This window comes from Balaenoptera acutorostrata, chromosome 10 (genome assembly GCF_949987535.1).
Source record: "Balaenoptera acutorostrata chromosome 10, mBalAcu1.1, whole genome shotgun sequence".
NCBI lineage: Eukaryota > Metazoa > Chordata > Mammalia > Artiodactyla > Balaenopteridae > Balaenoptera > Balaenoptera acutorostrata.
The window spans coordinates 57254754-57282247 of record NC_080073.1 but is presented as its reverse complement, the minus strand read 5'-3'; the positions used below and the strand labels follow the sequence as shown (position 1 = coordinate 57282247).

Below are 27494 nucleotides of genomic sequence, written 5' to 3'. Positions count from 1 at the left end.
GCGAGGAAATCTGGTCCAGCCTGGGGTTACAGAAGTTCCTGTGCGCGCCCCGCTGCCTTCACGAGAACTTCTAGAAGGACGCTAAGGATTTTTTAGGGAGACGAGGAAAATTTAAATGGCCGGGGGTGGGGGTGGATGTTCACATTCTGCTGCCCCAAATAAGCAGAGATCCGGCGCTTCGAGGGCGGCCAGAGGTCCATCAGAAGTCGGACACTTTGGGGACCACCTCCAAGGGCCTGCTCCGTGTCTGGCGCAGCAACATCCTTCCCTCGGTGACTCGATGCGTCCTCGGCGACACGCAAAGGACTCCTAGGGCCGAAGGAGAAAGGGGGAGAGGGTGGAGGGGTCTCCAGAAGTTTACTTCTTTTAAGCTGTAATAAGGAGAAATTCAGTGACCACCAAGGTCAGAGTCCCCATCATGTTTTAAAAAAATGTCGTAGCTTCAGGCTGCCCACCAACCGCTCAGCTCACGGGCGGGGAAGGAAATCCAGCTCCTGCGGGTTCGGGCTGGCGGAACCCATGAGAACGCCAAGTGCAGGCGCTGCGCCCCGGCGTCCGCGAAGCGCAGGAGGGACTCCGACCCCCGACGAAGACCGGCGCAGGTGGACGGATTCCGCGGGTTCGAGTATCCCAGGGGCTAGACCGGCGGAATTCGTGCACTCGAAAGCTTAAACCCGAGGGATGGGGAGTTCACATAAGGGGACTCGATCAGGCCCACCAACAGAGTTTTGCAAATTGCCTTTTAAAAGTGCCTCCCGATGATGCCGAAATCTCCGCGCGGTGAAAAGCCAAACTCTAGGAGCCGGCTGGCAGCTAGGCGGGGGGACATCGTGGCGCGAGCGGGGAAGGGAAAGCGTCCAGGCCAGTGGAGAATGAGTGATTTGAATTTTTGTCCCCACTGGAGGCTCAATTTCGATTAGGGACAGGAGGGAATTTTTTATTTCGGAGCGTTTCCATAACACCTGCAGAATTAAAAACAACAACAAGAACAAAAGAATAAACAACAAAAAAACCAGGCATCGTACCCGCCCCCCCCCCTTGTTTGGTTCAGAAAGAAGGAAGAGCCTGCAGAGCAAAGGGAGGATCGTGAGTCTGCCTTTACACCCAGGTTGAAAGTTAATCAGAGGCGGCTGGAAAGGAAGGAGCCTGGACCAAAAGCTGATCTGGAGCCTTGAAACTCCCCTTTGAGGAGTGGGGATGTGCATTGTTGCTGACTCCGAGCGGGCTCCAAGCCCCGGCCCTGGTTTACAGTCTGAGAGTTTGGCTGCACCTTCCCCTCTTCCCCTATTTCTTTCCAGATTCTTCTTGCCTTTCCCAGTGGGTGGCTCCCCACCCCACCCCCCAGGATAGCTACCCCTCACCCCAGCGCTTCTGGGCTTCAGCACCCTGGAGGAGGAATCCCGGGGCAGAGAGGAGCGAACTCGTGCGGAGTGGGGGGCGGGGAAGGTCCAGCTCCGAGTTCTCCCCAAAGCAGAAAAGACTTTCTGGGGCTACGAGTGGAAGGCTTTTTTGTTTGCCTTCCTTTTAAAAACTCAGACAACCAAAAAGTGTTTGGCGATGTAAAGGACACGCGTGGAAAATGACAAACAATAGTATTTCCAAGTCAGAGTCGTGTCCTTTTTGCACTTCTTTTTCCTCTTTCGTTGCAGTTTGTCTAATTGCATATTTCTGTTTGGGGCTAGAACGGAGGCGAACCAGCGACCCCCAAGCCGGTGCTCCCCCACCCAGACAGCCCTCGCCCTCGCGCCCCAGCACAGGGAACGCCGCCTGAGAGGGCGCAAACGCTGGGACTCCGGCGGAGAATGTAAACAAACGGGGCGCCGAGTCCTTGATCTTTATTTAAATAGAGGCTTGTTTATCGGTGTCATCCTAGGAGGATTAATTAGATACATCTCTTCACAATTTGGTGTCTGACACTCCATCGTAGGAATGCCTTATCACAAGGTGTTAATTGGGGCCACTCAGCCACTTACGTTTCTATTAAACACTGTGAGGGACTTTTCACAAGTACCAGGTTCTTTTTACTGTACGGTGCAAAAATATACAGGACTGGAAATAGACTGGGGCCAGTGTCTGCTTTATCCCGGAGGTGATTAGCGTTTGCTGTCTTTCTAGAGGGCAGAAGAGGAGAACACCGTTTCGAAATTCCATCACATCTCCCAATACGCTCGGGTTCCTTGGGGTTGGGGCGGGGGGCGCGCAGACCGGGTTAGGGGGCTCCTAGTCCTCCTCCCCCAGTCTGAGTCTGTCGTCCACAGTAAACACACATAAACCAAATTTCAAGGCTTTCGCTTCCAGCTCCAGTAAAATTCGGGGCGGTTTGGGCAAAGCGTTTACAACAGGCATCGTCGGAGACGCGGCGCTAGAGTCCGAGACCCCAAGGTCACAGGCGGCGCGAGAAGGACTCGGAACCGGGAAGGGCGGTGGGAACTGGAAACCGCGGAGAAGCGAGGTGCGAGCTCGCGGCGGCCTTAATTGGGCGCAGAAGGGGAGGAGGGCCAGGCCGATCGCTCGCCTCCCAGAACTAATCCTCTTAGCAGCTGCATTTCCGCGCCACGCGGTTAGCAGAATGACACTCCCGGCCAGACCTTTACCCCGGGAGCGTCGGGAGGGGGCTGGAAAGGATTGAAAGCCGGGCCAGAAGCCGTCTGCAGATAAGCGCGGCGGGATGTCTGGCTGGGGGACAAAGGGCCCTTCGTCGCACTCCTTGGTTTAACTCTTCCGCGGGCCCAGGCCCCTCCCGCGGATTGAGAGCCGAAAAAGCGGAGCTGAAAGCTAGGCAACCGGCTCCCCGGCCGCTGCTCGCAGAGCTGCGTTGCGCTCCCGCCGCATCCCCAGCGCCCCGGCCCGCAGCTGCCCCCGCGGCGGAGTCCGGGGCTCCGGGAAGAAGGAAGCCGCAGGTGGCAGCGGGAGCGGGGGTGGGGGCTGCCCGCTCCCGCCTGGCCTCAGGGATCCGGAACTCGTGGGCGCCCAGAGGGCCGCGAGGGTGCCCGGGGAGCCCATGTGGGTCCGGGGATGGGAGACCCCAAGGAGGTCTAGGAGAGGCCCGGACGCCAAGGGCTGGGGGTGGAGGTTTCCTAGGCTCCTATTAAGCCTGCTGTGGGCAATCTTGCATCTCGGCGGCAACCCCCCTCCCCCTCCCCAGCTCCAATCCCCATTGTCCAGACTTCCCAGTGCGGTGAGGAAATAACCCCATTCATCTTCAAGGAAAAAAGATAAACAAGAGCATCCCCACCCCCTCAACGAAGACACTGTCCACTTAGAGATTCTAGAGGCTTACTTGGGGTGGGGGAGTGGGTTGGTGGGACAGGGTTCCTGCTGGAGGAGGGTGGGGGAGGAAGCAAACTAAGATTTTTGAAACAAAGATGAAAACCCATAGTACAGAAGACAGGGCTATGCCTGTTCCCTTAATGAACCACATTTATTAAAAATGACTACGACTGTACATAAAAATCCAGGGTCTCTATAAAGCCTATAGGAGCTGGGGCGTCAGGTTTCTGTTTCCTCACGTTACCAAGTTGGGAAGTGGGGGTGGCGGAGGAAGAGGATGACATGGGGGTTTTCCTTAGCACTTTTCAAGTTAGTACAGTAGCTGAATACATTCTTAACTAAGAAGTAAACAGAATATTCCCATATGTTGTGGGGATGACGAAACTTCCCCTGCTCCTGCAGCTGTGGTCCGGTGAATTGCAAATTCTTTACAAAGCCAAAGCACCAATTTTACATAATCTCATATACCTACGTAGACTATTTGTACAATATTTTCCACATTATTCTACAGTGTATCTAAGCACACAACTGTACACTTTAAAATTCTCCGTTTTTGTTTGTTTGTTTTCTGGTGCCCCCCTCCCTTGCTGTCTCCTAAGTCCTACAAGCCACCCAGGCACACAGCAGAGGCCTAGTACACGAGGCGGTCCTGGACAAACATGGCTTGTTTCAAAAGCCTGGGAAGAATCAAAGTCAGGTCAAACCAGCACCTTCACAAAGTTCTTGCCTCCCAGGCCTAACATCTTTTGTCCCCAGCAGAAAGCTAACAGCAAAAGTCCCTTATTGAAGGTTAATGCCCACCCTTCTATTCCAGAAGCAAAACATCTTACCACCCTGCGCTTCTACTTGCTTACAGATTTACAAATAAAAATGAGAACCAAAGCTTTCAACACCTTTGATGGCGCTAGGCACTCAATCTTCACAGCCCAGTTCTCTGAATGTCTAGTATCTCCAATAAATAAATCCATAACTTTGAATCACCTTCAAATTTAAAAACACTTGAAAGTCCTCCATTAATTTTATTAAAAAAGAAAAAAATGCTAGGCTTGTTTCAGTTACCTGAAGCAATCAAAAAGCTTTGGCACCTTCTTTTAGAGAATTGCACAAAACGGGATGCATCAGGGTGGAAGGCAAACGTCTTTTTGGCAACCTAGACAAAGAAGACAACAAAAAACACCACCAAGTCCATCGGCAAAAAGTTAGCTCATTTTGACGAGGTTAAAATAACTCTTTAGGGAGTCGTGTAAAAAGCATAATACCCCCCCATGCCTTTTGCGGTGTCTTTACTGTACTCTTCAGCATTGATGTCCTCGCACTTTATGGAGGGAGAATTTTCATTGCTAGAGGAGCTAGGAGACAGCCGCCTTCGCTTACAAGCACTGGTGTACACCCCTGAATCACTGGAGTCAAGAGACTTGATGGACGGGGGTGTCTCTATCCAAGAAGAGCTAATTTCTTCTTTGACTTTCTCCTTGGAGAGCTGATCTTCAGAGAACACAGGGGGGCTTGTCCTGGAGGTCCATGGGAGTCCAGCTGCCATCTTCCTTTGATAAGAACCTCTACCTCCCCACCCTGCCATTGCAGGGAAGGTGGGGTCGGGGTAATACCCCAGGGCATGGGATGTCTGGAGGGGCAAGGATTTAATACCATATGGGAGCAAGGTGCTGGAAGTATATTCAGACTCATAGGAACCGATGTCTAGTTTGTTGGTCCCAGGTTGCTGGACAGGTGTGACAAGCCATCGCTGGGGAGGGTTGGCCACCTCTTCGCTCTGTTGGGGTGAAAGGAGGCCGTTGGTCTGTGGCACGGTTCTCTCGCCATTATAATATCGGGCTTGAGGTAAAGTGTTGACAAAGGGCTCCGGGAAGAAGGACTGAATGCCGTACCGACCTCCGGGGACAATCTGATGGGATCTAGGAGAATCCGTGGGAGATGGAGTTAACCTGTCATTTTCGGAAGCGGTGTACATGCTACAATATAAAGAGAAACACTTAAAAAAAAACCCTAATGTTGTCCCCAAACAATCTACCTCCCAGAAATGAAGAAGGCTCTAGAGCAGGAGTGCTGGTGTGTCGAGTGGAGGGGTGGAGGTAGTAGGGATGCACTGGCCCATTTTAGCTGGACTTGGCTCATTGCGGCCAAATTTCCCACCACGAAAGAAAAAGCTTCCTCCCAGGCATTAAGCATTTAAACTGTAGAAAATCCATCTTTGCAAGTCCTAGAACTTGGAAGAACTTGGAGCAACTCTCCCTGCAGTGGTAGGGAAGGAATGCTGGCCATGGTGGGTAGAAATCCCAGATTTAAAAGGCATTTGTGGGGCCTTGCTGTTTGATGTTGTGAAAATGACATCCTCTTAGTGTCAGGTTTTTCTTATGTAAAAAAATGAGAGGGAATAATAATCCCTGCTCCTGAGAGAATAAAAAAACTGGGATCAAATGGAAAGGAAGGCATATAAATGCAGATTATGAAAATTTCAAATCTCCACTCAAATGTTAAAAAAAAAAAACTCCTCATTTTTAAGCCCTTAACATTTCTTTAGAAATGAACAAAACCCTTCTGTGAAAATTCTAAAGCAAGATTAGTCAAGGCCAAAAATATGCAAAAATAAAAATAGGCAAAAATCCCAACCATGAAAGCTCTTCCTAGAATATGGTCTCAAGAAAGTGTCTGATTCGATATGTCTTGTTCAAAGATGACCAGGCAAGGAAAAATAAAGGTGCACTTACGAGTCATAGTTGTCCCTGAAGCCTTTTGCAAAGGGGTTGTGATCAATCTTTAGTTGAGTTATCTAGACAAGGGAGAAAAAACAGTCATTGAGTGTTTTCTCTCTCACGCTGGACTGAGCTTCAGGGATTCTTGGGGACCATGGGGCACTCACATCGGTGTTTTGGTAGGCAGTCACTGCAATGAACTGCGTTTCTGAGAAGATGAAGGTCTGAGTCTTGGAGGGCTCGTTCAAGTCCTCCACGCCATCCTCTGTGACTTCAACGATGTGCAGTCGTGGTTGGTACTTGTGTAAAGACTGTAAGACTATCATCTGCAAATGGTACAGAGAAAAGAGCTGCCAAATCAAAAAAGTAAAGTCGATTTTGACAAATTCTGTATTTTGGAATGCGACTCCTGCTTGCTCCCCAGCAACAGCTAACTTTTCTATTGCCATTTTTGAAACTTAAAACATAGCTGGGTGTGTGTGTTTAAATAAACACTCTTGCCTCTTGGTTTCCTAAGTCGCCAAAAAATTTCAGTATTTCTGCTCCTAACAGTTAACTCACTGTTACTGAAATCCAGTAGGAAAAAAAATAAATAAATAAAAATGAGAAAGGTCAAAAGAAAAAAAAAAAAAGACCAGAAAGAGGCAAGCAACAGGTACCTGCAAATATTACAAATACAATGAAGAGTATGGAAACTCATTAGAAAAGAGATTCACAGCCAGAAGACACCACCTCCTCTGTCACCCTACCTGGGTGTTGTTGTTATTTGCGCCTTTGTTATTGGTGAGTTTTAATTTCCCAAAGGAAATCTCCTGTCTCATCCAGTGGGAACCAGTATTAGGAGACTCTGGGTGAACATACATTTTGTTGCCTAAGAGAAAATGAAACAAAACACAAAACCCAAGCATAAAGGGCTGTTTGCAAATGGAGGTAGGGGAGGGGTATTTACTACCTACGGGCAAGATTTAAGAGCTAGACTTAGAACACATCTCCCATCATTAGCAGTTTAAGAAGGCCAGTGGAGACCAACTAGACTCTACTGATTCCCCTCCCAGGGCCCCTGTGCTTCCAGCCTTCCTTGGACAAGGCAAAAATGGAGCCAGTAGGCGATGCCTCTTGAAGGTTAACTTGGGAGCTTCTGAAGCTAGACAGGCAAGATCTGATGGAAGGTGGTTGGATTTTTATGGTGAACTCAACCTTGGGGAGGCCTTTTCTCAAGTGAAGATTAGAATGCCAGGAGCCCTTGCCACCTGGAGAGTTTACAGCAATTCCTTTCTCAAAGGTAGGGATGTGGAGGGAAGGGCTAGAGTAGGGTCATGGTTAAAATTCTATATACTAGTAGGCAAGAAGTCTGACTTAGCAATTCTCTCTCTTAATCAAACAATCAACACAAAGAAACTCCTAACACTTCCAGGCCCCGGATGTGGAGGGAGGGATGTGAGATTTAAATGTGCCTTGAGTCTTGAGTGTCTTGAGTCAGGGGCTCCCGCCGATCCACCCTGCCCAGGCCCTTTCTCTCCTCACCCTGCATGTTATTGTCGGCTTTTCCGCAGGTCACCCATTTGCCCCCCTGGAAGCGCCAGTGGTTGGGGTCCGCCAGCACCACTTCTACGAACACGTTGTAGTGGGCGGTGGGATTGAGTCCGTTTATGTTGAAACTCAAGAAGGGAAACATGCGTCTGTGCAAGGGAACAGAACCAGGAGATTTAAATCGGAACGCCCGGGCACAGGCCCACGCTCAAGGACGACATTTAGAAGTCTACAGACGAACAGAATACCGGTAGATAAAGTGGCCCTCACTACGTAAAATATTCTTGAGTTGGCAACTCTCGGAACATCTCTTTTCTGAAATAATTTGCCCCAATCCCCGCCCTTCTGCACCACTCACTCAAGTTCTTGACCCTTTCAGATGCTCATTTATTTTCTTCCAGGATGTTTAAAAATCATTATTTTCTATATGTACAAGTGCCAGAGAACATTAAGTTGTTCTCGTAAAAAAAGAAAAATTAGTTCTACTGGTAAGGCTAAAAGTCCCCTTTGGACGTCCCTCTCCCAGCACCCACCCCTCACTTTCCCCAGAAGTAACCACTGCCCGCAGTGGGATGTGTATCCGAACTTTCTCAGGCCTGGGACCCCAGCCCCGTCTGACTCCAGGTCGGGCCTAACCCACTACCCGGACCAGCCCTCGTTGCCGGCGCTCTGGTCCTCGCGCTCGTCGCCCGGATGCGCCCCGCGGAGACCCTGGCGCCTAAAACTGCGGGAGCCCATGCCCTATGCTCAGAGAGGGTAGCCACCCCTGGAGCCTTCCCGCATCCGCGGCTCCTCGCCCGCCTTCAGGGACCGGCGTACCGCCGGCCGGGCGTACCTAGGAAATCCAGCTTTGTGGACAAGCCCCAGTTTCCATTTCCGCCTCCTCCTCGTCAGTCCAGGTGAGGGTGACGAGAGAGAAGGGGGGAAGCAGCCGTAGCCTTAGCGCCCTGCACAAACCGCCGGGGCGCGGACGGGAGGGACATCGGACTGGAGATGCGGCGTCTCCACTGGCTGCGCACGGAAACTCACTCTCCCAGCCAAGAGCGGAGCAGGCGGGCGGCGGTTCCCCATTCCCGGCCACCCTCAGGACCACACAGGTCTTCTCTGCCCCCGCGCTTCGGGGCCCCTCCGCGCTGCGCTCACCTGCCCTGTTTCGTAATGATCATCTCGGTTTGGTGGCGGTGGAATTTGAGCCACAGAGGCCGGTTGCACAGGTAGACGTGGGCGCGGAAGCCAGAGCCGGGAACCCCCAGGCCCCCCAGTCCTCCGCAGGAACCCGCGGCTGCTGCCCCGGAGTACGGCCCGTAGAGCGGAGCCCCCTGGCCGTACTGATAGGCGCCCGGGGCGCCTCCCCCGCCGCTGCCGCCCGCGCCGCCGCTCGCGCCTGCTCCTGGGCCGAACTGCGCCCTGCCGGGTGGGCACACGGCCGCGGGGAAGCCGCCGGGGGGCAGCATGGAGCCGTAGGGGTAGCGCGCCCCGTTGGGAGCCGGGTACACAGATCCGTGGGGCGCCCCGGCCGCCGCCTGGTACGGGAACAGCGAGCAGGGCGCGGCCAGCTCGGAGCCCTGAGGCCCAGGGGACTGGAGGTAGTAGCGCTCCGAGCTCAGGCTGTCCATGGAGTAGCGCGCGCTGGCGGCGGCGGCCGCGGCGGCCGCGGCGGAGGGCAGCTCCTCCTCCCCGCAGGGGGACCCCTTGCGGCCGTCCGGGGGCCCCGGCTTGGCCACGGCCGCGGTGCCGGCAAAGGCGTCCCCGGCGTCGGCGTCACTGAGCATGGCCGCGGGGGCCCCCGCACCGGCGGCTGCGGGCTCCCCGCTCCCTGCCTCGCACGAGAGGCTGCCCGAGAACTTCTTGGGCGCTTTGTCTAAGTCCAGCCTCTGAGGCGAGGGGGCCGCTCCCGGGAGGTGGCCGGCGCTCCCGCCGCCACCGCCTCGCGCCCCCTCCAGCGGGTAGAAGTGCGCGCCGGGCAGGTTCACCGAGCTCACCAAGAGCTGCTCCCCTAACTGCATGCTTTGCAGAGCGCAGACGGCAGCTGGCTGCTTCCTCTCCGGCCGCGGCCTGATTATAAAGGCAGGATGAGGGAGCCAGCGCCCTCTTCCGAGGGGAAGGTAACTTCCCCTTCCTCCTGTGCCTGGGTACCCACCTGGCGACACGCGGACCGCTAAGGCGCGCACTCGCGCGTCCCGAACCCAGCGCCCTTTCCACAAGGAAAGGGCACTGAATTTGAAGGCAGGAGGCGAAATCTGACCGAGAAGCCCTCTCCTTTTCCTTCCGCGTCCCTTTTGCCTCTCTGGACCTCCACCCTCCTCCCCCGCACACACGGGAAGAAGAGGTCTTAGATCTCTCTTCCCATCCACCCACCAGCGCTAGCCTTTCTGCCTTTCTCGACTGAAAAACTATCGGTCAAGTTGACCACTTGGAAACTTGCAGGCTGTCATTGGCTGCTTTATATATGTGAGGCCAGGGAGGGGCTTCGCGGCCCCACAGCCTCGGGACCCTCCTATTGGCTGGTGGAGGTGACACTAATTCAATTAGGCATTTACTAATTGGATCAAGTAGCCTGCGACTTTCTTTTCCTTTAGCTTGATTTTATTTCTTTTTCTTTTTCTTTTCTTTCTTTCTTTCTTTCTTTCTTTTTTTTTTTTTGTTTGAGACTCAGTCCTGCTGTGAGAATCAATCCTGGTGTCTGTATTTCGCTGGAATTTAGTGGAACAGGGTTTGAGGTCTCCGTAGCAGGGTCCACTCTTGACACAGAAGTCGTCACAACGCTCTGAGCCGGGGGATGCGGGGACGGGAGCAGGTTCTAGAGGCCGGAGGTAGAAATGTTCTGCAAGCTGATGGCTTGCAGGGAGGCACCGGTCTCTGAGGGTGGGGATCTGGGACGAGCTGGAGAGAGGCCCAAGGAAGTCTCTTCCCTCGTCGGGGGCTGTAACTTCAGGCACACTTTCTTCCCGATTGGAGAGGACTCTCTGGCCTTCAACAAGCAGGAACCACTTTTTGTTCGGCCCCACCTTTTTACTCAGTGGGAAGTGTTTGTGGAGAGGAACCCGGCGTTGGGCTTTTGGGATTCCAGGGGCGGCGAGAGCACACTGCAGTTCTTGAGGACAGAAGCCGTCAGCTTATGAATCAGAAGCCCCGGTGGGGTGGGATACGGGGAAGACCCTCATCCCCACGCCATCACGCCTGCTTTCAGGAGGCAATCACTTTTACTCCCCACAATTTAAAATCCACGCTCAGTTTCCCTGAATCTCGGATCCCACCCCCTCCCATCTTCAGTTGGGCCTGACACCGAGAAACAAAGCAGCCTCCCGGTTAAGATTCCCTGCGCCTCTCCTCTGCAGCGCAACACAGAAGGTGGAATAATTAGTGAAATAATCAGTTTGATATGGAATTAAGCCCTTTTGCCCCAGCTGCCTGTTTCTCCACTGCGTTTTTGCAGACAGCAGAGCAAGATGATGCCGTCCTATTGTATTGTTTATTAATACCCGCACGTTTCGTTGCGGGTAAGGAGAAGCCTGAATATTTGCTGTTAATAAGCAATTACAGACGCGGCTTGCAATTGCTCCGGGAGCGCGTTTTCCGGCTGAGAGGTCGGGACTCTGCTTCCCCAACCGAACGCGATCACACGGGAAACTCTTCACCCGCAACACGAGGCGGTCGCGGGATTCGTTGAGCGCGCACACGCCGGTGCAGAATGGCTCGAAGCTTTCCAACCTAGGTTCAAACCACAGCAGCATCGATACTGGCACGTCTGAGTTAGAGAGTGAGGCGGCTCTTAATGCACTCGGACGCGGTTTACCAGGTCTTCGCGGTAGTGGAAACAGGGAGCGCGAGAAGGTTTTCAGGCTCAAGGCCCAGCCAGGGCGGGGGAGAGAGCAAGTTAGGCGAGTGGCCCGGGTGGGGGCCTCGCAGGTCCGGGCACAGCAGCCCAGGAGCAGATTCCTGGAACGCTGGCCCGGAGCGCGCTCAGCCCAGCACTTCTCCCGTGTCGTCCCACCAGTTTAATTCGGGTTCGGCTTGGCTCTCTGCTCTGATCACCCCACTGTCCACTCCCACCTCGTCGGCTTTAGTTTTCTTTTGACTCAGGGAAGTCTTGGAGAATTGCATTTTTCAAGTACTTTGTGCTTTTCAAGACTTCAAGATATTCAACGTGGAGGTTCTGTGAGCGGGACTCACGAGATCAAGAGCAAGGAAAGAAAGGGCAGCTTGGCGGGGGCTCCCGGGCTAGGGGATCTTGTTACCACTCAAGGCTCTTCCACATTAGCCTTGACCTGAGCTGCAGGATGTTTGAGGAAAAAGTAGGGAGGAGATCAGATCTCACGTTTTTGGAGACAGAGTGGCTGGGGTTAGATCGCAGTTTTGTGCCTGATCTCAGCGAGACAGCGGGCCTCGGTGTCCCGAATTGCTTTCGAGGAGGCCAGGGAAGCTCTGCGCGTGGCAAAGCGCCACTGCAGGCAACAGGCATCGCTCCGACCCACTCTGGCGCAAATAACGCGAGCCAGCTGTCCCCCGTGCCACATCAGAAAGGCTTGATTTTATTCCAGCCACAGAGCAAGCTCTTGAAAGCGCGTGGGTTCATTTGAGTGCTACCTAATTATGAAATATATACACGGTATGTGTAATTAGGATTACTGTTGATTCTTGAGGCAGGAAATTGCACTTTATATCTCCCCACCTCCCCAATATAGCTATCCTTTTGCCCAAACTTGAACACATTTTACAGGCGGAGAAACAAAGAGAAGTTCAAAGAGAATAAAAATTCGGGCTCTACAAAACCGCCCTGGGGCCCGGATTTTTGGAACATGGAAAATATACCCATAATTTATATTACATTTATAGATATATATTACAAATTCCTTTTGAACATAATGAAAAGCACTGTTTCAACTAAAGATGATTCTTTTTCTGACTGCATAGAGATAAAGAAATCTCCCTTAATGGTTCTTCTGTATTAATTACATTATTATTATTACATATGGAATATATTAGTCTAAATGCCTGGAGAGTTATAGATGAGCAAATCTGTGACTGATTTCCTACTTGAAATGGGCTTTCCTTTTGCTGGCTCAGTTTTACTGATAACCAGGGAAAGAGGCATAAAAATTATTTTCACACGTCCTAGTCGCACTTTAAAATGTAATCACTCTTTTCCAGAAACAGGAACAGAAAAGAAAGCTAAAGCAGTGCCTTCAGTGAACAAGTCAGGCAGCACCCTCCTTAGATTGGGTGGGCAAATAGCACAGCCTTGCAGCCTGTTTGCTGTTTGATTTCAATTACACCCCAAGCTTCATGAAATCCAAATGAGACATTTATTGAAAGGTGCCTGGTTTTATGTGGCTCAACTGACAGTGTACGGGAATACATTGAACAAAAACATCAACACTAGGGAGGAAACGTGGAGAACACTTGGAACCCCAGACCCAAGTGCTGGCTGGATTAACTCAAATCTTGCACCTTTCAGCCTGAGACTGGAGGGAGCAGGACCCTTTGAAAGCTACAAGGAAGCCAAGGTTACGCCTGTGTGTGAGCCTATTAAAAGTCTTATGCTGTATTGTCTTGAGCAATAATACCAGCTTCATGCTACTGTCTTAAACTGATAACACAAAGTTATTGCCAACCTGGCCAGGGCACCTCTTCACCCCTTTCTCCCCCTTAAAGGTAACCAATATCAGTGCATTCAGCTTTTAAAGGCAAAACTGAGAAGCATTTCGCTGTAAGACGGTATTACATAACAGATACATACAAACGTATGAATAAATTACAGGGGTGAGTTATAAATGAGTGCAGTGAGAAATGGTTTACCTCCCCTCCCCGCCACAACCAAGGGGGCCCATATAAATGTCCCAATAAATTCTATTATTTTCACCCCCACTAAAAATGTGTTATCAAAACACTGTCCGTGTTATTCAAACACTTTGTAAATTCTGAGCAGACTTGCTGCCGGTTCTCCTTTTAACCCTAGGAAAACATTCCAACATTAACCGGTCACCAGCGCTTCGCCTGGACTCTGGGCAAACGTCAATGGGTTTTTTGTGGTGAGTTGGTCCTTTTACTATTTATCTATGGCCTTTTCTTTGTTGATGTTACATTTTATTTCGCCATCGCGGGTTCACTCTTTGGCCCTTTGTTCTCTGATGGCCAGATTCCCACCTCCACTAGGCTTTCTGAAGGGGGAGGGGGCTTCCATCACGGTAAGGTTGTTCATGTTTAGATTTTTTTTTTTAAGAAAATGTCCCGTAAGATAACTTTTTTCAAGAAAATGTCCATTGGCAAGGACAAGTAGTGTTGATTTTGCTGAGAACAGCAAGATAGTCCCACCAACAGTTGCACTTTTTATAAGAATTTGAATTCACCGTGACCCTGAAATAGACCGATCACTTGCTTTAAAAGAAATCCACAAATGTGTCCACAAATGAGTGAGGCAAAGGGTTATATTAAACCCACTGTATTTTTCAAACAAAACGACCAATTTAAACTATTATCTTCAGCTATCAATCTATGTATTTTGATTGCTAAGTGCAGGTGTAGTTCACTGTTAAAATATGAGGAGGTGGGGATTGGGGAATGAAAGTTAATAAACATACCAAAAGTTGCTTATTACAAAAAATAAGTGATCTTAAACATTGGATCAAGAATCTTCTTTATGAAAGTATTTTTTAAACTGCAAATGAATTCCTGGATTTAACTGCTGTTCTATCATCATCATCATCAACATCATATTTATGGAAGTTACAGATCCACATAAATAACAAGAAAGGCTACATGAGGCAAAATAAAGTGTAATACTCTCAAAAATAAAGTAGGGGAATGTTTGGCTAATCATTGCTACATTAAAATATGAGTTATATAGGGCTCTCCCTGTCTTGCTTACTTTCGTACCTCGAAAGGCCTGACTCTTAGTAGGTGCTCATCTCTTAATTGAAAGAAAGGGGTTACTAAATCTGCAGACTAGAACAGACAAAATAGCCCAAGGACAGTGTCAGGGCTCAGGCTTTATAACCATGGAGATGAAAGTGAAAGGTTTTTTTTTTTCTAAAAGAAAAAGAAAACACAGATCTTCCTAAACTAATGGACCCGGCATTTTCACCTTTTTTAGATTCTTAAAAGATGTTTTAAATCTTTTTCTTTAGACCTTTCTTAATCCAGAGCTCTTACATTATTGCAAGGCTTTCTGTATGCATGTTAATGTGGACATTCTTCCACAGGAAAACAGAAAAGTGAATGCCAGAATTGCAGGACAGCTGTTGATGGGAACAACCACCATGTAGCCACTGAGAAATATTATCCTGAAATCACTTGCACATCACTAACAGGATCAGCAGAATCAATGGAAATTAATGTTTCAACAGAAGGCACCTCTATGATGCAGGTGTGGCAGGATGTCTACACAACAGGTGGGCAGAATCAAATCCTGTTGACCAGAGCTTCAGGTGACATGGGCAGCTGGAATCTCCCATCCAGGCCCGAGGTGAGAAAGGGGGAGAGGGGAAGTCTGGGTTGGGGAGTTCTCAGAAGAACGTGTTAAGCCCTTAAGATAACCAAGGAAGGAGAGTGAGAGGGAAGGAGGAGGGAAGGAAGGTCGACAGGAAACAGAAACCAAAGAGATCATTCCTTAAACCTGTCTTTTCAGATCCCTAAGAGAAAAGCCTAAAGTTGTACGCAGAAACGTCTGGGTTTGTGGCTGCACCTTTCACTAGCTTGGTGGGTCTCAGCAAGTTCCTTAACGTGTCTGTCCCCAATTTCCACGTGTCGTGACCACATACAGAATGGAAAGCAGTTAGCACAGCACCCAGCACACAGGAAAGTCTGCAGTCTTTCCTATCACTCCAATCACACTTACGCTGAGCTCACTTTTTTGCCCTGGACACTGGGCTAAATGAGGGCTCAGGAACCTTAGTCTTTCTCTTCCAGAAATTCCCACTCTGATGGGGGAGCAGGCCAGGAGCAAACCGGTCAAGGGCAAAGTGAACCAGAGGTAGAAAGCGGGAGTGACTCAGTCAGAGCCTGAGAGGAGAGTCCCCACTCATTCCAGCAGCTCCTCTCAGTTTCCCCAAAAGCGGGGGAAGCCCAGCGAGGCCCGGGAGCGCGGCCGGGGAGGCGCACTTCAAAAGGAGGCGGCGGGCGCCCGACCCCGGTGCGTCTTCCGCCCGCCCCGGGCCCCCATTAGCATCTGTTTTTCCCAGGCTTCCCGCCCGCCCACCCCCCCGCCGGGATTTTGCCGTTCCGGCCGATTACTAGCCAGAGAAAGAAAATAGGGTATTTAGCTCACGTTTTGTTCTGCACCTACTTGGTTAAACGCCCGAGGAGGAAGGAGTTAAGTTAATAGTCGGAAGCCTCCCGCGGGGCACCCCGAACTGGGAGTCCCCGAAAAGGACGCCGTCTGCGGCCTCTAGTTGAGAGGACAGGGCTAGGCAAGATCAACCGAGGGGGGCGGCATGGAGGAGGCTCCCAAGCCCAGGTCGACCTGGGAGGCTTAACCGCTCGGCAGGTCCGGGGGGCCCGTGGAAGCGCCTTTTCCTACAGATTCTGAGGGTTCACAGGAAAGGAGTCTCTAGGGGGAGCAGAGAGCAGCTGGGATCATTTCTCCACCCAGTTAGGGCTGACTTTTCAAGCATAGAGTTGATCCTCGAATCTACAGCCAAAGGAGGAAAACAATGAAAGAAGAAGCGGCTGACTATAGGCCAGACTCTCTGCTTTACCCGTACGACCTTTTAAAATTAGCACCCTAGAATGCTATCATCCCATTTTACAGGAGAGTGAAGTGATGCTTGGAGAGGTGAAGGCCCTTGTCTAAAGGCACACAGCTAAAAATGGTAGCCCGGGAATTTGAATCCAGGAGGTCTGAGCTGCGGGGCTCCCAATAGAGGGGTTAAGTACTTGTGAATGGGGCGGGGTGCGGGGTTTCTTTGAGGGGGAAGGCTCCGAGGTGGATGTTAGAATGGAGACCCCGCGTGGCTTCGGAGGAAGCGAGTGGACGGCGTTCGGTGACCATCTGTGGCCGCTGGACCTTAAGAATGAATCTCTTTGGAGGAAGCTGGGCCCCATAGCTCCAGCCTAAATCCCAGTCCTGGGTTCGAGTCGGTCCTTCTTGCTTGGGGTAACCATAGCAGGGGTGCACCGCTCTCTGCAAGCTAGGGCTGGGTCAAGCCCTGGGCACACAATAATACCCCATGTAAACCCCCACTACCACCTCACAGACGTAGGTACTTCTATCATCCCCATTTTACAGATAAGAAAACCGAGGCTGGGAGAGGCAAAGTAAACTTGCCTGAGGGTGTGCAACTTGTGAACATCAGGTCCGGGCGGACCGGGAAGCTGGGGAGATCGCGGTCTTTCCCTGGAACTCTGAAACCTTGAATAGAGAACTGGGGTCTCCCGGCCTCGAGCTTTTATCGAGGGGCAATGGGCTGAAGGGGCGGCGTGGAAGCAACGGACAGTTCTCGACCCCCTGCCCGCCCATTTCCTCTTCTCTTTGCATACCCAGCTGCGCGGGCCGCTGGTCCCACCTGGGCCTGGGCTGGGATTTGGGGGACGTCGGGGCCCTTCTCGTCTCCCCGGCAGACGCTCGAAGCCTCTGAATCGCGCCCGGGTCGGGAAGAGAGACTGCCCGGTGGGTCAGGCCCTCCGCTGCGAGCGGGGCTTCTGCGGCCGCCCGAATCCCGCAACGCGCAGCTCGGGGACGCGCGGCGCCCACGGAGCAGCCAACTCCGCCTCCAGGGAGTCTCCAAGGGCTCCGCGCTCCCGGCGAACGCCAGCATCACCGTGCACCGTCGTCCCCACCCACGGACCGGCAGGCGTCCTGAGCAAAAAATGCCGATTCCAGGCAGGGGTTGGAACCCAGACGTCTGCTCCCGGGACAGGAGGGGCCTCCCCGAGCGTGGGTTCCCGGTTTTTGCCCCGCGGCCGGCTTCGAACTCCAAAGGCACTCCGGGTAGCCCTCGGGCAGTGGAGCGCCTCAGTTCCCCTTGGTCCCTTTGTCTGGAATAAAAAGATATTGGGGGTGGGTCCCACATAATTTCCCCGTCCTCCCTCTTTGCCTTTTCACGCCACGAACCTTTCTCCCTGTGTATTAGGTCAGCCTCGAAGGCAGAGGCAAACTAAGTTGGGCTTCTTTGACTCCACCAACCAGAGATGTATGTGTATTATATAATGTATTGTAGTGTGTTATATATAATAAAATATAATATCTTTGACAACAATAGAATATGTTATGTACAACACCCTACAGTATATAATATATAAAATCAATGTATATTTTAAAACAGATCTGTAGAAGGCTTAAAAAAACTCAAAAAGCCGCCAGGTTGCAACGTCTGGCGCCTCGGCCTGTTGGCAACCACGGTTAATTTCTTGTGTGTATTTCCGGGGCTTATTATGTGTTTGCACCAGCCAATAGATATGTACCTGAATTTCCCCTTGTCTGTCCCCCACCCATCCGCACTCTTTTATGTACACTATTCAACACTTTGCTTTTTTCACTTAAAATACATCTTTAACTTAGTTCCTGGAGAAGTCGAGGTTTTGCTAGCTCAGCACAACCCGGGGGCACAATTGGCGGGAAACGCTTAGCTAAATGCCGAGGGCGCTGGGTGGGGGTGGGGGCCTCTCCTGGCAGTCGCGGTCCCCTGGGAGGCCGCCCGAGGGTCTGCGCCCCCGGAAGCGCGCGGCGGGAGGGGAGGTTTGCGCCGCGGGAGGCGCAGCGCCCCCTCGCTCCACGTGCGCGGAACCCCGCCCCGGCCTCGCTGTGGGAGTTTTCCTTTCTTTGAGACACTTCCATTATTTGTCACCTGAGACCCCAGAAGCGGGTAAACAAGCTCCCGAACCCTGTGCCCGGACCCGGTGCTCCGGGGGTTCCTGTGCAGGAGAGCGATCTGTTAGACGGAGCCGTTGCTGATCAAAGCGGAGAACCTGGAGGGGACAGTCAGCCCCAATAACATCCCGCTTGGCTTGGCTGCCGGGGTCGGATGAAGTTGGGCAGATGCGGGCCAGAAATGCGTGTTGCCAAAGACCCAAGGAGTGACGCGATCTGAATTACTTCCTAAATACCCTTCAGACTCAATGGCGACTCTTGAGGAGGCCAAAGCTCCCTGCGCTTCTCCTTCGAGGTCTCTTATGAGGCTCGGCTCAAAGCAGGGGCGGGACGCTGGGTGAGGGACTGGACGAGGTTGACAAGAAAAAGCTTCCATGTCCCAGGGAGCTGGTGGAAGATACAAACAGCACCAAGTCAGTAGTTAAGAGATTATCAGAGAATATGGTCCCCAATCTTGGCAGAATCACCTGGGGAGTTCTTAAAAATCCCCGTGCCCAGGTGGCACCACGGAACAATTAAATCAATTTCTGAGAGTGAGACCCAGGTATCAGTATCACTGAAAGATCTCCGGATGATTCCAATATGAGAAAAGTTAGAGAACTACTGGGCTTATGGGTTTGGGGGTTGGTGGCAGCCTTTTGGAAGAATTGGCGTTTGAGCCCAGAAGTGAACGGGAACACCCCGCGCCGGGTCCCGTGCTTGTTGGTGCTCTGGGTTTGGCTGTGGAGAAAGGAGAAACGGCGTTTTAAGAGCCAAGGAAGCAAGTGATTGCTGAGCATCTGGTCACAGTGCTCTGCCCACTCTCCCCCTGCCCCGTCCCGCCCCGCCCAGACGGTCTTTCAATTTCCCAACACCTAGGGAAGCTTTAAAGATTACTGGAAAATATCTTGTTTAAAATGATTGCGTTTTCAACATAATTTAAAAGTCTAATAATGCATGGAAATAATTTGAAAATAGAATAATGCTGGAAAGCTTTGACAGCAACTTCTTGAAGTACCTCATGTGGACGTGTCATCAAATCTAAGATGCTATCCATTAACACCCACCGCTATTTTGTTTGCCACTAAGAAAAAAAAAAAAACGGCTGATCCTCAAATTTTTATTTTGTGCTTATCGAAAGAATGGCTTACTTTGACAGTGTTATTTCCATATTTCACTCATACACACAATTAAAGCTGTAAGAACAGGCAGTAACAGCTATGCCACAACTGTCACCTGACAACAGTGATTGTAAAGTCCCATTGATTGTTGCATCTGGATTTCGAGAAATTAAAAGGTGTGTCATAGAATTGATGCAAGCCAGGGTTATCCAACCAGCTTACCTTTTAGCTCACTTAACCCTCACAACAACCATATGAGGCAGGAACTATTATTTATTAGTAACATTTTACAGATGAGAAAACTGAGGCACCTTAAGGTAAGCTACTTTAAGTCAGACTATTACCAAGTTGCAGAGGTCGGATATAAACGCACTTTGTGCTCAATCACCACATAAAGCTGAGAAAATGTCCAGTTAAGTCAACTCTCAGAAAGGTTAAAATGAAGGGCCTGAGGTGAGAGAGGAGAGGAAGGATTGGAGAGCTCAACTAAGTGGTAGGCTGAGATCTCCATTTCAGTTGGACCTCAGTTTTGTAACTGTTTGGGGGGTAAAAAAAATCACGTGATAAATCAGTATTATATGGCTGAGAGCATTCATATCATCTATTAAAAGAACCTATAAAGAAATGATATCTGCGTTTTTCAGGCTCAGTTAGTTTTTCCAAAGTGAACATACTTGTATAACTAGCATCCATGCTAAGAAATCCAGTGTTGCTTGAACTCCAGAAGCCTCCCAAGCCCAAGAGTTGACCACTATTTTGACTTCTATCATCATCGATTAGCCTTCATGAGTTTTGAGTTTTATATAAATGGAATCTTACAGTGTGGTCTTTGCGTCTGGTTTCTTTCATTCAACTTGCTCGGGATATTCGCTCATGTTGATACGTGTAATTGCATTTGTGCATTCTCCTAGCAGTGTAATATTCCAATGTGTGAATATATAATTTCTTCATTCTACTGCTGGAGACATTTGGGTTGTTTCCACTGTTTTGGGTTATTATGGATATTGCTGGTATGAACGTTGTTGAACAATTCATAGAGATCAGACTATATATTTTTAAACAAAGCTAGTAACATTTTAAAATCTTGGGCTATTTAATCACACAATTTATACTCTTAGGACTTACTTGTGTCAATGGTTAGGAGCATTAAGGGAAGGGATATCAGGTTAAAGAAGGGAGGAAAGATGAAAAGGAGACAAAGAGATTGTTCTGTATTCTAGTATTTAAGCACTGAATGTTTATGAATGCTTACATTTCCTCTGCAAATTGTTGAACACCCATAGGTCAGAGGGTTGGCGAAGCAGACAGGCATTGGGGCTAGAAGGCCAGAAGGAACCCCTTGCTTACGTTTCACATTATATATTTATGATTTTCTAGCAATTGCCTAGGTTGAAATCTTCTAGCTGATACCAGTAAATTCTCAAGTCTAGATTTTCCACTGATATATATATATATATATATAAATTTTCCATATATATATATATATATATATATATATATATACATATGGAAAACCTTTTCCCCCTTGATATGATTTTTTAAGTTGAAGTATAGTTACTTTACAATATTGTGTTAGTTTCAGTTGCACGGCCTAGTGATTTAGTATTTTTGCCGATTATACTCCAGTATAGGTTATTGCAAGATACTAGGTATAATTCCCTGTGCTATGCAGTATATCCTTGTTGCTTATCTATTTTATATATGGTAGTTTGTATCTATTAATTTCATACCCCTAATTTGTCCCTCCCCCTTTCTCTCTCCCATTTGGTAACCACAAGTTTGTTTTCTATGTCTGTGAGTCTGTTTCTGTTTTGCATATACATTCATTTGTATTATTTTTTTAGATTCCACATATAAGTGATACCATACAGTATTTGTCTTTGTCTGATTTATTTCACTGAGCATAATATTTTCTAGGTCTATCCATGTTGCAGCAAATGGCAGTATTTCATTCTATTTTATGGCTGAGTAATATTCCATTATATATAATGGAATATTATATAGAGATTATATAGAGATTATATTATATATATATTATATATATTATACATATAGATTATATATTAGAATATTATATATATAGATTAGATGTATCACATCTTCTTAATCTATTTGTCTGTTGATGGGCACTTGGGTTGCTTTCGTATCTTGGCTATTGTAAATAACACTGCTATGAACATTGGGGTGCATGTATCTTTTTGAATTAGTTTTTTCTTTTTTTTTTTTCTGGGTATATGCCCAGGAGTGGAATTGCTGCATCATATGATAGCTCTACTTATAGTTTTTTGAGGAACTTCCATAGTGATTTCCACAGTGACTGCTTCAATTTACATTCCCACAAACAGTGTACAAAGGCTCCCTTTTCTCCACATCCTCACCAACATTTGTTACTTGTAGACTTTTTCATGATAGTCATTCTGTCAGGTGTGAGGTGATGTCTCATTTTGGTTTTTAGTTGCATTCTCTAATAATTAGCGATGTTGAGCATCTTTTCACGTGCCTGTTAGCCATCGGTATGTCTTCTTTGGAGAAATATCTAGTCAAATCTTCTGTGCATTTTTAATCAGGTTGTGCGTTTTTTTGATACTGAGTTGTATGAATTTTTTGTATATTTGGGGTATTATTCCCTTATTGATTGCATTATTTGCAATATTTTCTCCCATTCTGTAGGCTGTCTTTTCATTTTACTGATGGTTTCCTTTGCTGTGCAAAAGCTCTTAAGTTTAATTAGGTCTCATTTGTTTATTTTTGCTTTTTTTCTTTTGCCTTAGGAGACCAATCCAAGAAGGTAGTGCTACAATTTATGTCAAAGAATGTTTTGCCTATGTTCTCTTCTAGGATTTTTGTGATTTCCACTTTTCTTTTAAAGCAATTTCTTGACTATTCTCTTATTTTATTCTTCTAGATGAAATTGAGAACTGGGGTTTTGATCAGAATTGTACTGAATTTAGACTTTTAAAGAAAAAAAGTGATATATTTACAACATAAAGTTTCTTTCTAAAATTAATATATGGGTCTCTAACATTACTCAATACTTTTCTCAGTATAGCTGTGTGTTTCATAGGCCTATATCCTTCTTGATAAATTTATCATTATGTATTTATATTGTTATTCCTGTTGTAAAGGGAATCTTTCATCACATTTTCTAACTGAATCTTATTTGTTATAGTAAAGCTATCGATTTTTTTTTATAAATCATGTTATTAACTACTTTCTGAATTCCTTTGAGTAACTTTGTATTTATTTGATTATCTTTGTTTTTCTGCATTGTTCCCTTGGACATGATTATTTTCCTCCTCTTTTCCAATAGTTTAACTCTTGGCTATTGACCTGTCACTCAGAACAAATGTTAAATAATAGTTAAGATAGCTAAATCATAGTTAAATAATAAATAAATGGTTAAATAATAAATAAATAGTTAAAAAATAGTTGAATAATCATGTGTTATACCTGACTTTAGCGGGAATCCTTCTTATGCTAAATCATCCAGCCTGATGCTAAATTTTGAATAGATATAACAAATATAGGAATTTAGGATACATTTGAATATGTTTTTATAAGTACATATTTGTGCATGTATTTTGCGGCTATATACAAATTAAGAAATTTGCCATTGATTCTTATTTTATCTGAGATAATGTCTCATTTTTTTTCAAATCTGAAATATCATGTTGATTCAAAAGAATTATTTTGAAAGTCAAGCTTGTTAAGGTTTACTTTACATAGAGTAAAAATTCACCCATTTTAGCAGTATGCAGCTGATAAGTTATAATAAATGTATGTGCTTGTGTAACTAATACCACAGTCAGATGTATTAGAACATTTTCACCACCCAAAGTTCCCAAGTGTTCCTCTGTAGTCAGTTTTCTTTCCCAGTCCTCGGTCCCTGGCAACCCTGGTTTCTATGGTGATTAATATATTTTCCTCCATGTAATCCATCATTATGGTGAATTTTACTAAGAGATTTTCCAATAGCCAACACACTTGCATTCCTGGAGTAAACTGGCTGTGGTCATATTTTATACCCACAGTGCATTGCTAGGCTCTTCATGCTAATCTGTTATCTGAAAGTTTTGCATCACTACTTAAAAGGGAATTTGGTCTGTGTTGTCTGTGTTAGGTTTTGATTGCAATGATATGCTAACTTTGTAAAAATAATTTGGGGACTTGGTTTTATTCTCTATGAAACAACTTAACTACAAGTGTCAGTTTAATAAGAATTTATCCCTGAAATGAATAAGACTTCGGAAATACTCTTTTCAAGCTTTTTCATTTTTTTCTCCTATTTTTATAGGTCTATTTAATTCTTAAAATTTCAAATGTTTTAGCAGAGAGTTACACCAAATAGTATAATTATATAATATAGCAATCTATTTTACATAGTAATATAGTCATGTTTTATGTTTGGCCTTGATTCTGCCATTTAGTTTATGATTTTACTTCTTCCTTGGTGCCCTTTTCATTTTCTTCTTTTGCTGTGTGTGATATATACTATATATATTTTTTGTCTTCCTTTCTCCTTCCCCATATTTTATTAGTAGTTCAGAAAATGCCTGTCCTTAATGATTATTTTTATGGCTTTAAATAATATACCTATGCTTTTCTCCCCCCAGCCTAAGAAGTAAAACAACATCCATAAACTATTGTGAAACAGGAGAACTAGCTAAAATGGAAGTATCAGGACACAGTGGGTATTTGGCCGTTTATTCACCACTTTATCAGCAGTTTCTAGCATGTGGTCTCTGACATAGCAGATGGGTGATACGTAGAGTGTGATTGGGTGAATGAATTAGAGCAGTCATTGGCTCCCACCTTTGAATTTTTGACAGCAGGCTTTGAGGTTTAGGGACCACTCCCTTATATCTATATTATACCTATTCTATATTTTTGTAAGTTTGACATTATGTTGTTTTCTCTTAAAAAATGAACATTTAAATTTGTTTTATAATTGCAATTGCTGTAATGATTTGCCATTATTTATAATTAAATGGATCTTGAGCTTCCTACCAGTCCTTTGTGCACTGCCCTCTACATATCTAATCTCTTTTGCTTGACTGGATTCTGTTATTACACAGATTTTTTTTTTCAGGAAAGCTTTGCAGGTGCTATTTTCCTATAACCTGATCTTCTTTCCTCTTTCCCTCCCTCCTTCCCCCTCTCCTTCCTTCTGTCCCTCTTTCCTCTTTCTTTTTTATTTTTCTAAAAGACATTTATTTATTTTTAGAATAAGTAATACCTTCACATGGTTTAAAATTGAAGAATAAAAATCATCTGTCAATGGACACTTAGGTTGCTTCCATGTCCTGGCTATTGTAAATAGAGCTGCAATATGCTAACACATATATATGGAATCTAAAAAAAAAAAAAATGCTTCTGAAGAACCTAGGGGCAGGACAGGATTAAAGACGCAGACATAGACAATGGACTTGAGGACACGGGAAGGGAGAAGGGTAAGCTGGGACAAAGTGAGAGAGTGGCATGGACATATACACACTACCAAATGTAAAATAAATAGCTAGTGGGAAGCAGCCACATAGCACAGGGACATCAGCTTGGTGCTTTGTGACCACCTAGAGGGGTGGAATAGGGAGGGTGGGAGGGAGGGAGATGCAAGAGGGAGGAGATGTGGGGATATATGTGTATGTAGAGCTGATTCACTTTGTTATAAAGTAGAAACTAACACACCATTATAAAGCAATTATACTCCAATAAAGATGTTGCAAACAAAAACAAAAACAAAAACAAACAAACAAAAAAGAGAAATCTTCTTTCCTCTTTTTTTCCCAGCCATTCAGTCCCTCTTCCCAGATACAACCAATAATATCAGTTTCTTTATGAATGCTTCTAGAGATATTTTATTCAAATTGAGGCATATTTATAATTTAATTTTTTCCAGTGGTAGCATGTTACAGCACTCTTCTACATTATGCTTTTCTTTTTCTCTTAACAATGTATGTTGGAAATTATTTCATAGCAGTACATAAAGAGCTTCCTCATTTTTTTGGTCAGTTGCAAGAGTATTACACAAGTGCACCATGTTTATTTATCTGTTTCCCCACTGATGATCATTTAGGCTGTTTCCAGACATTTGCTGTTATAGTTAGTGCTGTAATAGATAACGCTGGGCATTGCTGCGTCCTTTCCTACTCAGCACCAACTGAATCAGAATTTCTGGGGTTGTGCCTTTTTATGAAAGCCTCCTGGTTGAATGTGATGTATGGTGACCCATACCTCAGGCAGTTATTCCTTAGACCCTCTGAAGCCTTCATTTTGTACACCTTAGCTCCTTGTTACTTCCTAAGAGGGTGCCATCTGAGACGCTCTGGTCTTCCCCTGGGGCCAGCTGTGCTCTCAGGCCTGGAGAGAGTTTCCAGATGTGTAACCAACATCTTCAGTTGGACTTACTGCTCTTGTTTTATAACAACCCACTATTGATTCTCAGAGTCTTCTTTCAGCATGTTGCAGATTTTTCTGTCTCTGGATGGTTCTTACCATAGTTGATAATATTGGGTTATTTTCCCTTTTGTTTTGGCATGGCTGGCTTATTCTTTGAGTTTATGTCTTTTGTTCATTTTGTTCCATTTTGTACAAAGGGGTGTTCTATAAGTCCAGGCCACCTTCTGCAGGAGTCTATCTTACATTTACTATATTATTAAATTGTTTAGAAATGTGATTATTCATTTCACAGTTTTTAAAATAATTTGCTATTATGATAATGTAAAATTTTTTTATTTTCATTTTTTATTTTTACTTTTTAAAATTTTATTGGATTATAGTTGATTTACAATGTTGTGTTAGTTTTGGGTGTACAGCAAAGTAATTCAGTTATACACATACATATATTCATTCTTTTTCAGATTCTTTTCTCATATAGTTTATCACAGAATATTGAATAGAGTTCCCTGTGCTATATGGTAGGTCCTTGTTGGTTATTACAATAATGTAAAAACTAAATAGGTCTATGCTTGAATTTTCTAATGTCTGGGGTTTTAAGTTCAGTTTGCCTCACAACTGTCTTCTTTTGGTGGGGGGATAGTTCTTAGACTTGTTTTGAAATTAAAGTCTAAATTCAGGGTGACCAAATTGAATGGTTCTAAGGGCCAGGCAGATAAAGTAAATGAGGGAAGCAGGGTTAATGCCATTTTCTTGTCTTTTAATACATTACTGTGTTTTACATCAAGACATCAAGACATCAACATTGCTTAAATTAAAAGAAAAAAATCTTTTGTAACCCCCAATCCTTTCTTTAGATAATCCTTTCCACCATTATCTTGAATTTCTGCTTGAAGCTCTTGCTATGAATAGTTTCATAGTGGCATCCTCCTTTTCCCTGACACAGACATAGCCCACATGCAGGAAGAGTCTTTATTTTCCGAGTCCATTGTATATTTCCCACTTTTGATTGAGACAGAAGGGTAGGTGCTACTTCACTTTTTTTTAACCTCACCATAAGAAAACACAGCTCAGGCAAGGTGATGGTAATAATTGATGTTTACTGGCTACCTGTGATGTGTAAGGAATTGTTCTGAGTTCTTTCATGTATAGAATCATTTAATCCTTACCATAAGGTGGGTATCAATTATTATCCCACTTTACACATCAGGAATTGAAGTACGGAACAACTAAGTAACTTCCCCAAGGTGAGCAGTGGTCATACATTATGGGATCTGGATTCAAACCCAGGTGGTTGGGTCCAGAGTCCATGCCCCCAGCCACCGCAGTTGCTGCCTGTCTGCAATCCATCCATCACACATGCCACTGACGTTGGAAACTGCCAACAGAATTGGAGGTGGGGTATCTGGCACAGAGGAGAACATGCCCTCCTCTAAAGGGGAAATCCCTAGTCAGTCCCAGCCCACCATCACTGGTGAGTATCTGGACACTAGCTTTGTTAATTCTGCTGATTTTTCAAGGAAGGCAGAATTTAGATATTTATGCAAAATTTCTGGATTTAAAAATATTGGAAATGATCCAAATATCTTTTTTTTTAAGTTTTTTTGATGTGGATGATTTTTTTTAACATCTTTATCGGAGTATAATTGCTTTACAATGGTGTGTTAGTTTCTGCTTTATAAC

At 46.5% G+C, this 27494-nt stretch overlaps 2 protein-coding genes across 3 annotated transcripts; one reads left to right on the top strand and one right to left on the bottom strand.

Annotated features, from left to right (window-relative positions):
• Positions 1 to 3411: 3411 nt before the first annotated feature.
• Positions 3412 to 9593, bottom strand: EOMES (eomesodermin). Of its 2 annotated transcripts, none has more exons than XM_007191547.2 (6): positions 8655 to 9593; positions 7506 to 7660; positions 6731 to 6852; positions 6149 to 6307; positions 5997 to 6058; positions 3412 to 5183 (listed from the first exon to the last, which is right to left on the bottom strand). In XM_007191547.2, exons 1-6 carry the CDS (start codon positions 9515 to 9517, stop codon positions 4502 to 4504), a joined length of 2043 nt encoding a protein of 680 aa, XP_007191609.2. In that variant the 5' UTR covers positions 9518 to 9593; the 3' UTR covers positions 3412 to 4501. The 2 variants fall into 2 exon arrangements, with proteins under 2 accessions (XP_007191609.2, XP_007191608.2); XM_007191546.3 differs by having other exon boundaries at positions 3412 to 5240; positions 8655 to 9592.
• On the top strand, positions 8205 to 17656 carry LOC103009854 (uncharacterized). Its single transcript, XM_007191548.3, has 5 exons — positions 8205 to 8410; positions 8599 to 8725; positions 13471 to 13543; positions 14714 to 14976; positions 16993 to 17656. Exons 1-5 carry the CDS (start codon positions 8205 to 8207, stop codon positions 17521 to 17523), a joined length of 1200 nt encoding a protein of 399 aa, XP_007191610.2. The 3' UTR covers positions 17524 to 17656.
• Positions 17657 to 27494: the final 9838 nt, after the last annotated feature.